Source organism: Egretta garzetta, unplaced genomic scaffold (assembly GCF_000687185.1).
Source record: "Egretta garzetta isolate BGI_Z169 unplaced genomic scaffold, ASM68718v1 scaffold97, whole genome shotgun sequence".
Taxonomy (NCBI): Eukaryota; Metazoa; Chordata; class Aves; order Pelecaniformes; family Ardeidae; genus Egretta; species Egretta garzetta.
The window spans coordinates 428405-440699 of record NW_009260135.1 but is presented as its reverse complement, the minus strand read 5'-3'; the positions used below and the strand labels follow the sequence as shown (position 1 = coordinate 440699).

Sequence of the window (12295 nt, the reverse complement as noted above, 5' to 3'; positions counted from 1 at the left end):
CTTAAATTATATCACGCAGCTAAGACCCTAAAATAATTTTATTTCATTTTTAAGGAAATACATTTTAAAATAAGGCAAAATTGGTCCTGTGCTAATCAGAAGTGGGTACAGAGCTTCTGTTACTGCATGATAAATGAAAAGGAGGAGTCAACTGGAAACATCCTGAAAGTTAAAAAAAGAAGCTTATACTTGGTGTTAGAGAGAAGGTGAAGCTATAAAAGGTTACCAAAACTAGGGATGAAAAAATCCCTTCCAGTCAAGGATTTGCTTTGGACTGTCTTGTACGAGATGTAAACCTTCATTATTAACTTTGAATACTTTCGCAGCACCAGCGGGGGTAAGAGCATGACAGAAATGGGTACCAAGGAGTCCCAGTTGAAAAGCACCTGCCATGTAAATGCTATATCCTGATCCTCTACTGATGGTGGTGTTCTCAGGGTCACTGACTGCAGAGTGCAACATGCCATAATGAGGAAAAAACACAAGTAGTAACAAATCCAAGAAATTTTGTCCTCCTCTTATATGTTTGGTTTTATGTCTAACTAAATGCCATACATGTTTTTAACTTGGAGTTAGGAGAGCAAGAGGAAATAACATCTGAATTTCTGGCACTGACAGGGGTGGAATGCAACATATCTGAGCGACTTCTGTCCTGAAGGCAGAATATACAAAGAATATACAAAGGTAGTTCCTCAGAGAGCTCATGAGACAAGCAGCAATGCTGCTCTTCTAGATTTAGAGGTTACTAAGCCAGAATTTGTTCTATTATTTATTTATTTCATAAACCACACGCGTACATTTTCCATTTATTCCTGTGGCATAGATCAAAGCTAATCAATGTGGGAGCTAATAAGAACAGCGTTAGTTCCTAGCAGTTAAGTAGTTCATTAGTTTGCCCTTGTGGATTTGATTTATAAATCCATATAGCAAAATGCCCTCAGCCCAGAACATTCCTTTCCTCTACTGCATAGCCAGGAGGGCAACTTAATAAAAAGCAGAGCTGAGTTTGCATGACTTGCACATTACATACTTTTATTTTCTTGGCTCTGGTGAGACATAACCTTCTGCTCAGTCACAGGCTAAAAACAAGAATAAGTTAAACTCTACTTTTTTTTTAGTGTAGAAGTTACTGGAGGTCACAGAGGACATCGATGCACTACCTCTATACACACATCTCAAGGTACCAAGCTCAGCATGGGCTGACTTCTGCAGCAATGACCCAGGTTTTTCAGGGGGCGGGGGGTCCAGCCCACCCTGAGCTCCGTGCTAGCAGTACTTGAGCTAGGACTGAATCTACACAGGCAGAAGTACAGACATATCCTTGGACATTCTGTGTCACCCCACAGACAGTCTCGCTCTTCTGCTGACAGGCATCTGTCACAGCTACAGCTCAGTGACGAGGGCGATGTCGCGGCAGGACAAACTGAGGCCGCACCGTACCCTGTCACAGGCCACGCACATGGCTCCAGCCCGATGGTAAACCAGCACTTGACATTGGAATAAATCCTGTTGCTTTACCATAAAAGAGCAATATCCAGAGAGAATAGCACGAGGCATTGGATCTTAAATATGCATATGGAAAATGGGTTCAGTTAGACTACCAAATCATGCATTGGTGTAAATACAGGTACTGTGATGAGAAAAGTTGACTTATGCTAGAGCCTGGAGCTTCTTGGACTATACTGCCACTCGTCGAGACCATCAACAGCTTCTGCTTGTGCAAAGACCACCTCCAAATCAACACTTTTTTTTCCTTTTCTATTCAGATTAAGTGAGCCATGGATACAGCTGGGATAGTAAAGAGCCAACTTTCTAGCAGACCAAACTAATATTTACACAAAAACCATACAACTGCTTTTAATAGTCTGGATCACAGGTTTACTTATCTCTTGCCTAAGAGTTGCTTGCTTAGTTTTGAAAGAAAGTGAGCGTAACTATTGATACATCACAGTTTCAGAATGAAAAAGTCACCTAGCATCTAGCACTGATTTTCAGACCCTGTTTAATATGTAAATACCTTTTCTTTGTTTCACTTTCTGTGAACAAGTACATTATTTGGTATTTTTAGTATTTAGGGTATATTTGTACCTCACATTTGAGAGAATATTATAAAGTCTGTAGTTCTGATAATTATAGTCAGAGTTCTGGTAGTTTTGAGACTGACATTTCAAAGTAATTAAATTATAAGGTTACAGTTATTAAAAATATATTTGAAAGGACATAAAATGCAACTCAGGCTTGGGAACTTGTGTTCTACACCCACCTCAACACCATTATTTGTTTGTTCAGCAGTTTAATTCCAGCCTCTATAAAATCATGCTGCCAAGCAGTACTGTAAATGTGCATGGCACTCTGAGAGACATAAAAACAAGCTTTATGCCCTCATTTCCATTTCCAAGAGAGGCTACTGGCCCATCTTTTCCACTGTAAATATAGCTCCATCTTCATGTACTTGCTAGTAACCTAAGTGAACCTCCAAAACTTTTTACAATAAGAACATACAGGTATATATCCCAGTCTACATTCAGTAGTAAGCTACTTTATCCACAAAAAAGTGCGCTCCTTATCATTTGTCTAACTGCTCTCTACTGCAGCATCCTCTTATCATTGACCACCCCTAATTGTTAATAGCTGCATCTCAACCCTCTCCAGAATGAATGTACACTGGATTCAGACATGAAACTTTTCCCATAATCTCTAGTTTCTGATACAGAGCTGATGAGGCCAGTTTGCAGATCTTCAAATGAAAATGTACTTTTGGTAAATATTTGCTTTCCAGAAGAATTCTCAGTTTCTCAGTTTTCAAGTAAATGTACATAATAACTAGAGTGCTCTATATTATTAAAATAACCCCTATTTTACTGAAGTTTTCTGGGGTAGGTGGAAGGCCAAACCCAATTTATTTGCTCAAACATGTTCTAACAACATCCCACATGCTAACTTGCCATTATATAATCTGGTGTGAACAACAGGCATAACTAACTCTTCTGAGGTTTGCTGGTTTTCCTTCCACTGGTGCAGTTAACTGCACTTTGTGGAAGAACACTTGAAAATGCAACTTGAATGTAATGTGATGGTTCAGAAAATGAAAGCCAAACAGCTTCCAAGAGTATAAAAACAAAGCACTGTATACAAGGAAAAGCAGCAGGACAGATCAGCAAGCCTCCCAGCTTGCTCTTACCTTTGCACTGGAAGTGGTGTGTTGGTGTAGTGAGCAGCAGCCTGTCCACCATGGCGTCAGGCCCGCTGCAGCGGGCTATCCCCGGCTCTTTGTACCCTGCCTTCACCCACTCGGAAAGCCAGCGGAGGTTGCAGTCGCAGTGCAAAGGGTTGGTACCTAGAGCCCTAATGGTGTAAAACAATTAACAGCAGTTATTTTGGCTTGCAAGCAAAGATAACATCCCTGATCTCATTGAGGCACATTTTATTCTACACTTTTACAGGAATGCTTACTTCAAAATGCGGGAAAGATCTTCTGAGTATTCAGGAAGTCTTTTAGATTTATCTCCTCCAGTATCCCCGCTCTTTTCCTTTCTTCCCATCATTAATTAGGGAGGTTGTATAAATACCTAACAACAAATCACTTTTTCAAACAATAAATCACTTTTTCAAACAATTGTGCTTGAGCAGTGTCGCCAGACATATTGCTTTCATCAAATTTATCATGTTGGTTTCTTTTATTTAAGTCTTTGGCCTTCTTGAGCATATTCTAACAGTGAATCGTGTAATTTAGTTTGGATCTGACGACTCAGGTTAACGTCTCCTTGCTAGATGAAACGTACACACAGGGGATACCCCTGTTTCCAGAACCACAACCTGGTGCCTGCTAAGTTTGTTTATGGCTTTGTAAACACATTTGCTGGTTAACCCATCACTTGAGTTAGGCCATATAGTTGAAGTAGAGGCATTCACATAATGTCATTATAATTCACAGGACTTTTTCACTATTCATGGAAATCTAGCCAAAAGAAAACAAACCTTTTTACCTTAAATTTAGGTGCTGCCTTAGCTCATTTATACTATTTTTTCTCTTAAAGTGTCTTTTCAGGCAGTCGGTCAATTACAAAGTCCAGACTTCAGAAAAGTTGGGTTAAAAGCAATTTATTTTTGAAAGTGTGAAGAAATGCATGTTGGAAGTCTGAATATATTTTGCTGGAAGTAAATGTAAGGCTTTAGCTGTACCACACCTGAATTTCCATGGGAAGAAAATCAACTAAATAAAGATTAGCATAGAGAAAAGATACTAAAGAAAACAATAATTCAAACTGGGTTTTAGACTTTACTATTTCTGCTTGTGTTATAAAGTATTTTTAAGATGGTATTTTAAACTCAAGCTTCTTTCAAATAAAAACATATCAGACAGGATATTAAGACAGAAACCTCAGTAAATTTGTTGATACATTTCTATTGGAGTGACTAATGAACCCACTGTGCCCTAGACAGATTCATAATGAGAGTTCATGGGTTCAAACCCTGTCTAGGGCTCATTCATCAAAATTAAATGTGTACTGCAGCACAGTATTAAAAAATATCCGTCCATTCCTTCTGTAAATCTGTTGCTTACAATGGAAAAAAAAAACCCCAAAACTACTGGGTTGACTTTTTGACCCTGTAACTGTGATCCACCGGCTCACTTGTCCAAGGTCAAACCAAATGCAACAGTGAAAGCTGGACTGAGAAATTCACTTTAGTGTTGAGCAACCGCCATATATAAAATGGGAGTGGGAGGACAATGGAAAGCTAGTTAGCGTGCTAATTAATCTTTATAAACTACATGAGAAATAAAGCTGCTCTACAGACACTAGAAATGATTACCAATAACATTTCTGTACAACTGCAGACATTATCACATGTATCTTTTCACTCTTTTGTTTGTGGTTTGGTTTTTTCCCCCCTTCGTTTCTAGGAACTATAGTGAATTCCTGTATTTTCATTCATGAGTTCTAATATGCTCTATTTCTTTACTCATTAGAGCAAAATATTTCCAGAAGGTAAAAATATCTTCTGCTGTAATGAAATACCACCAGCAGCATTTTCAAAATGTTATGCAGATATTTCTGTTCAGACACTTTTTTTTTTTTTTGAGTTAACTTAGAATAAAGGCAATTAAATAACTCCAGCCATGATAATGTGGAGAAACAGAGGAGGGGACAGCTTATTTTTATAGGCAACTAACATAAATTTTAGTAAAGATGAGATTATTCAAGAGGATAAGAATCTGAGCTGTTTATCAAAAATACGTCTGACAGAAATACCTGCTGTACACAGCATCCATTACCAAGGGCTTCTTTGTGGAGTCCCTGGAGTGCTGAGAGGTCAGCTCAGGCGCGGGCAGTATTTAGGAAACTGAATCAGTTAGAGAGCTGCGTGTATCAGTGGGCGGTGCGGATGGCAAACGCAGGAACTGACCTAAGTGCGAAGGTTTCTGTTCTACCCCAACAGATTTGGGGTTCTTTTTAAGTATTAATATATGTGAACCTTCAGTAGTGCTGTAACATTTTTATCATTGCCCTGGACTAAACAAGTTAGTAGAGTCATGGCTTAAATAGAGAATGATATGATTCAAGTAAATAAAGTCATAAATAGTAAACAAAAGCAGTGAGAGTATATACAAACCTTCCTCTGTCTTTAGTGAGGTATATCAGCTACACAGTGTGTTATAATAGGTGCATTACAACAACATGATGTTTACAACGTAAAGGAAATTTGGTGAACATTTTCTTGTAGGCTTTAAACAGCTATGGAAAAAGTGATTGAAGTATCTAGATCTCAGTTTTGTTCTTCCAATTACAAACCAATTTAAAGCTATTACAAAAGACTCTCAAATCAATAGTTTTGTCTATGCTACACAAATATTTCTTTGTTATTCTAAAGGTTAATTCGATACCTCCCTCTTCCCCACCCCCTCCAAACTGTACTGATGCAGAAGGCCCAGGCGGATCATCCTGCTCAACACCCTGGTAGTCACCTTTCTCCAGCCACAATGCCTACCCTACTCTTAGCCACACAGCTTGTAAATTTAATGTAAAATTTTGTTCTCCCATGCATTATGAGTTTGATGAGTAGCAACCCCTTGTATCATTTTCAAAATTATCCCAAGTATAGATCCTTGAAGATCTATATATCAGAGAGAACTCAAAATGAATTTATTTTCAATTATGTATGACTTTGTTTGAATAAGCACAGTTTTTTCTGGCATGTGAACAGCAAAATCATTGTGGTTGCTAAAAGTTTCAGAATCCTCTTTAAGAAATTGGAGAGCACAATTGCACTGTAAAATTCAACTGTTCCACTGTGCAAATTACACCCCAGACAGGTCTTATTTATTTTATGGATCCTATTTATTACTGTTCATTTGAGCTTTGTGTATTTTACATTTCTGGCAGCACATACATCTAAACAGATAGACTGCAGTGATTGTATTGGGCCAAAGGGGTTTTTATCACTCCCTAAGGTGAATGGTTTACCCAGGAAAATTGTATCTGCACTTCATTTAAAGTAAACCCTGAGGAAAGTCCAAACAAATGGGGCATGATATGTTTATCTCTTGCATTCTAAAAATATCCTCAGAAGCCAGATTCCCAGTGCGGAAGGTGTCACTGTGCTTCCAAAAGGGGATACAGGGCTTCAGCTCATTCAGACTTTCATTCCAAAACAACATATAAAATGGCTTGACTATACTGGAAAGATGATGAAGAAATAAATTTTGTGCAAAAGGAGTATTTTCTCTGACTTAGATACCAAGCTATAAGCTTGAAACAGAGAAGGTCGTTTCTCAACTGAAGTTGAAATTGCTTAAGTTGCTCACATATGATTTCTGTCCCTACCAATCTGAGATCTCTTTAGTTTTTATTGTCTAGAAAGAAACTGAGACAGAAAGATGTTACACAGAAATAAACAGTCCGAGGATATATTTGCTATTCAGAAGACATATAAATATGAACTGAACCTTGTGTTCAGGTAGAGTGTTCTGGAGGGCATGATTAAGGTTTCGAAGAGAGAAACAGAGATATAAAACCTATGTTAAAAGGCACACATATCTGTTTGTATGTCTCGACATGTATACACCAACTCGTGTGTGTGAGGGCAGCATCAGAGCAGAAAATATCTGTATCAGCTTGTGCAACCAGTCACTTCACCAGCTGACCAAGACATACCCAACCTTCTGATTACTTGACAATGAAGAAACATGCTACACAAAATTACTTTTCCTTTACATCTATTGCCTAGTAATGTGCAGTACCACACATTATCTCAGTGAAACAAAAAAATTCTGTTCACTCTTTTGGCATCAACTGTTACACTTCAGGTTTATTTTGTAACAATCACAGCTATTTGTCTCTATAGTTCTTTCATCAACCAAACTGCATTAAAAAATACCCTGGACCTCCACCAATACAACAGTAATTTCCTGAAATATCTGAAATTTCTAATAATTTTTGCAAATTATGGAATGAAGTATTAATACTGTGAAATGGCCAATTTCCATACGATTAAATATATATGTCTGAAATAGTGATTCATCACAAGTTCATATACTGACAACATTTCAGTATGAAAACATATGACACTTATTAAGCACAGAATTCACATTTGCTTAATATTTGCTCTATGTGGGAGGTTTCCTGTCTCGCTCTCAGACCATAACACACTCTGCATTTCACACAGCCAATGCTGAAAGAAAGCCTTAAACACAAAGTCCAGGGAAGAGGAAACTGTCACATTTGCTCATTTGGTTTTCCTTAAGAAAATATTTTGGTAACTAATAACAACAGGGTCTAGTATTTTTTTGTTTCCTTTGAACAGATGCACTATGAATATCCAGAGGAGAATATGGAAAGCGAGCAGGAAAAACAGAAAAGCGATACAATCTTAAATTTGTAATAATGATGTGGACAGTTTTATAAATCTGAAACTGTCAATCAAACAGATGAAGCTAGACAGAAGTACTTACAGATGGGACAGGGATACCAGGTCGTTGAAAGAACCTTCAGGAACACTGGAGATATCGTTTCCATGGAGCGTCCTAGAAGAGGGAAGAAGCAGGAAGGTATCAAACCACAACGTTTTATCTGCTCCCCACAAGTGAAGGAATCAGTGCCTTAAGAAGGATATTTAATTTTGTTTCTCTGAGAGTTTCCATGAGCTTTACAACTCATGAGCTTCCATGCTTTATTACTTCTACTTCTAGATGTTGACATTTAAAATAATGATACAATCAGAATTGTTGGTGACTAATGTTTTAAATTAAAAAGATGACATACTATTTATGCTATTGAAAGTATATTGATGACAAACAGACCCTGACATACAGACCTGTATGCTTTTATACAATCCCATTAGCCAGATACACAGGAAAAACAGAAGAGGGAAAATAGGAACTGTGGAAGTTAAATTAAATATTGACTTCCGAGAGATCCTACGAGAGAGCAAGGGTCCATGAGGGCAAATATATCTACACTTTCACATTCTAGTTTCCCATTCTTACAGTAGGACATACCTCTTTGTGTGGTATTTTAAAAATCTGTTTGACAAATACATTTATGCTACCAGGGAAAACACCTGAAATTCGTTGTCTTAAGGCACTATTCACCTTGCGCAAAGAAACAAACATTTTTCTAGCAGCATTTTCAGGATCCTTGCGAAAGAGTTCTCCACTGTTTCCAGGACAATTTCAGCAGCCACTTTATCTCTTTTCTAAGAAATACATTTATGTCTGTGTTACATAGGCAAGCATAAATGGCAAGATTTTTCTTGCAGCTTGTAGAGCACAATACTTGTATTCAAAGTGGCAGACACAAGAGCAAAAATCATTATTTCTGATTATTTGTGGTTTTCATTGCAATTGCAACTGAAGACCCTGCCATAAAGTAGGGCACCACCACAAGAGGTTGTGACAGACAAATAGAGAGGAAGATTACTTCTTGCAGCACCAAGGCTGTGATCAGAGAGGAAAACGTGCATCAGCAAATGAGTGCGCGGGAGAGCACAGGATGCTGGGGGCGACATAAAAACTCGCCAGAAAATGTACCAGAGAAGGTAGACAGTCACGTAAGATTTTATTTTATAAATAAATAAAATCAGCTATTCAGCTGCTACATCCTCAGCCTCACTAGATAATTATCTGGCAAAAAATAGTGTAGAGAAAAATATTTATAGTTTATTCTAACTTCTAGTTTGCACATCACTGGATACCACTGTACTACTTCACATAGCAACAGAGAGAAATAACTCGTAAGGAGTCAACCTGAGTTAATTCCGCTGGCTCTCACTAGCTGCTTCTTAAACAAAAGTTGGTAGAAAACTTGCAGAGGAAAAGGACATAAATATTTTAAAATTGTATTTTCTTTTCCACTTCTCCCCTGAGCTGGTTCAGTTGCAGCAAACTGCTCTGTTGTTTATGTCCTGTTTCCCAGGTCCAGGAATTACTGTCAGTGCTATAGACGTGGTGGAGGAGGGCGGGAAACAGTTTATTTTCCTCTTTACCTGGTGATTTGCAGAACACAATCACATCTTGTTTTTTATTTTTGCGACTGTAGATGGTTGAAACAGTGCACATTTGAGTTTGTTTACAACAAAGCAAACATCTGGGCCCATGGAAATACACAATAGCCCCCGGTGAAAATAAAAGCATCTCTTTTGCATCCTTTCTTGCCTTTCTCCGCCCTACCACCACTATAAGCTTCACCAGGATCTACATGCTGCCTTATAACTCTTATGAATTCTACCTTTACGTGCTGCCTTACACCAGTGTACACACAGCAGGGAAAGCAAAACTTGCCAGGGGAAGATGCACCTTGTCCTGTCTCCTGTGAGCCTGGGCCCTGCCGTGGGTCTGTGAACTACCTGAGCATAAGCAGTGTTACCATGACCACGTTCCACAGCTGCTCGTTGCAGCTGCAGCTCCTACCTCATTGCAGCTCCTACCTCATTGCAGCTCCTACCTCATTGTACTGCAGTTTCTCCACAGAGCATGAAACCACAAAAACTAGAGTTATCCTGCTGGCATCTGTCTCCAGTTCTTGACATCAGGATACCAAAACCTTCTCCTTCCAACATCCCAATTCTGAAATTTTCTTTTAAGCACGCCTCGGTTTTGGCTGTTAATAATAATACTTGGCCTTCGTATAGGATGGATCTCCAAGCAATTAATCCGAACAGGAACAGGAAGGACATGAGCTCCCACGCAGTAACTCCAGATAAAGCACACTCACTAGTTCTATACAGAATGACCAGCTGACTGAGACATACCCCACAGCTATTAAATATGGAGTATTTCTGTTGGTATGAGGATGCAAGATTGGGTCTGGTCAATAACTTGTCATCAAAATGTTCCCTCCTTCAACGAAATGAGCATATTTAAATAAGCAGAAACTCTTTATGAGCTTATATTCTGATCTTTTAAAGTACTTAAAGAAGTGCAAGATTCTCTCTGACAGAGAGCAGAAATTCTATTTATCTTCATGTCCTGTCAGTTGTGTTTATTCTGTGAAGGGGTACATTTTATTTCCTAGATGTCTTGGAAACTACTTCCAAGAGAAGCAGAAGCACGACAAAACCATTTATCTGTAAGAAGGTAAAACAATCAAAAATATAAACCCATTTGGAATGAGCGGCTTGACTACGTATCTCAAACATCGAGGTATGTTTCATGGATGCAAATTCCTGCATTGTAATGGAGAAATCACGTCAGCAATGTCATCACCCATGCAGCTAAAATGAAATGATAAATGCTAAGAAACTTAAAACCTACAACAATAAATAGTTGCAAGAGAATTCAGCAGTGCCACAAAATCCTTTTCCTCTTGGAACAATAACAGGAACATATTTTTATACCAAAAATCCTTATAAACAAATGGTCAAATAAAATCTTAACCATTTGGACGGTTAAAGCAAACACACTGATGTCTGTGTTCTCCCTCAAAAGCAGAACCTCTAGCTGTCCTCTTGTCTAAATATTGGTAAACTGCAGGGGTATGAATTTAAGGTGACAGGGATCTCCTCTCAAAGCACGGAGTAACAAAACACTTGAATTCTTGAAATAAAGACTTTTTTTCCTGCATGTATCCTCACTAATTTTGTCTTCAGGTAAGTAAACGAACTAAACACACCCTTTTGGGTTGGGGATTTTGGGGTTGGGTGGTTTTGGTTTTTTTTTACTAACTGTTCCCAAGTCCTGCCTCCTAGCCCGCTGTCCCACAACATTAGGTTACTATAGGCACAAAGGGGATGCTTTTTCAATAAACAATGATCTACCCTGTAAAGACAGAAATGTGGCTGAAAGCTTGGCTGAGCTTACAGAGCCACATCGCATCAGGGGCAAACATGTACAATGAACCCTGGAGGATGCCAAACCCTGCCGGAACCAGCACAACTCAGATGTCAGAGGAAGTGGGAAGCCACAGCTTCATTGCTTAATGCTCATCACAACAGTGCCTTTTACAGATTTATTGGATAGTACAAGTAGTTGTTCTGCAATGCAGGGAAAAAAAAAAAAAAGAAACAAAGCCAAATAATATTTCGGTTAGGTCACCTCAGTGCAGCATCCAACAATGAAAGTATATTGCAAAAATTGGTTCCGAGGTTGTGCCTGAAGAGTATTTGTGGTAGGTTTATCATCACATATATCACTATGTTTGTGTGAGCTTTGGACGGCAGTAAGTATCCACCAGTTTTCAGTAAAACCAGGATATCTGATGTTAGTAGATTATTTCTTAGCTCATTTTATCATTTTTTTCATAAATGTAACACGGAAAATTGTTTAGTCATCTAAGAAAATATTTTTATTTCTGGACTTTTCCTCTTAATTAAATCAGGACAAAATGCCTGAAGTTACAGAACTGTCACACAAGAAAAATAATTTTTAAAATAATCAGTTCAGATCAACCAGAGTTTTCTAATATTTATAATTACTTTGCCTCATTTTCAGCTTTTAAAATCTGTTTACATTTAGCTTCTAAAAAGATTAGCTTTGGCCAAAAACCCCCCAAAACCAAACCCACAATTTTTCACTGTAATAGTGTTGGTGCAAAAACCTATTGAAGTCAACTTTTCCTTATTAAAAAAAAAAATTCTTAAGTCTCTATGTTGAAATTGCTCCCCAGCACACTTTGGCTGCCATTACGGATACGCCATGTGAAGACTGGAGATTAAAGGCCTGATTGTGTAAACACTGATATATACTCAGGCTTAAATACAAACATGTTGACTCTGCAGTTTTCTCAGTTGGGCTTGTGCTGAAAAGTGTAAGAGAGGACAGAACCAGATATCTGTCAAAAAACAACTTCATCATGCA

At 38.3% G+C, this 12295-nt stretch overlaps 1 protein-coding gene across 1 annotated transcript in view; it reads right to left on the bottom strand.

The window, feature by feature from the left end:
* The window catches only part of SLIT3 (slit guidance ligand 3), a gene marked incomplete at its 5' end in the record, with an annotated part of 500013 nt that overhangs the window by 75470 nt on the left and 412248 nt on the right, over window positions 1-12295 (bottom strand). Inside the window, 2 exons of the mRNA XM_009641607.2 lie at window positions 3182-3345; window positions 7955-8026. Coding sequence (XP_009639902.1) covers window positions 3182-3345; window positions 7955-8026 — 236 coding nt within the window. The remainder of the gene's footprint in view (window positions 1-3181; window positions 3346-7954; window positions 8027-12295) is intronic.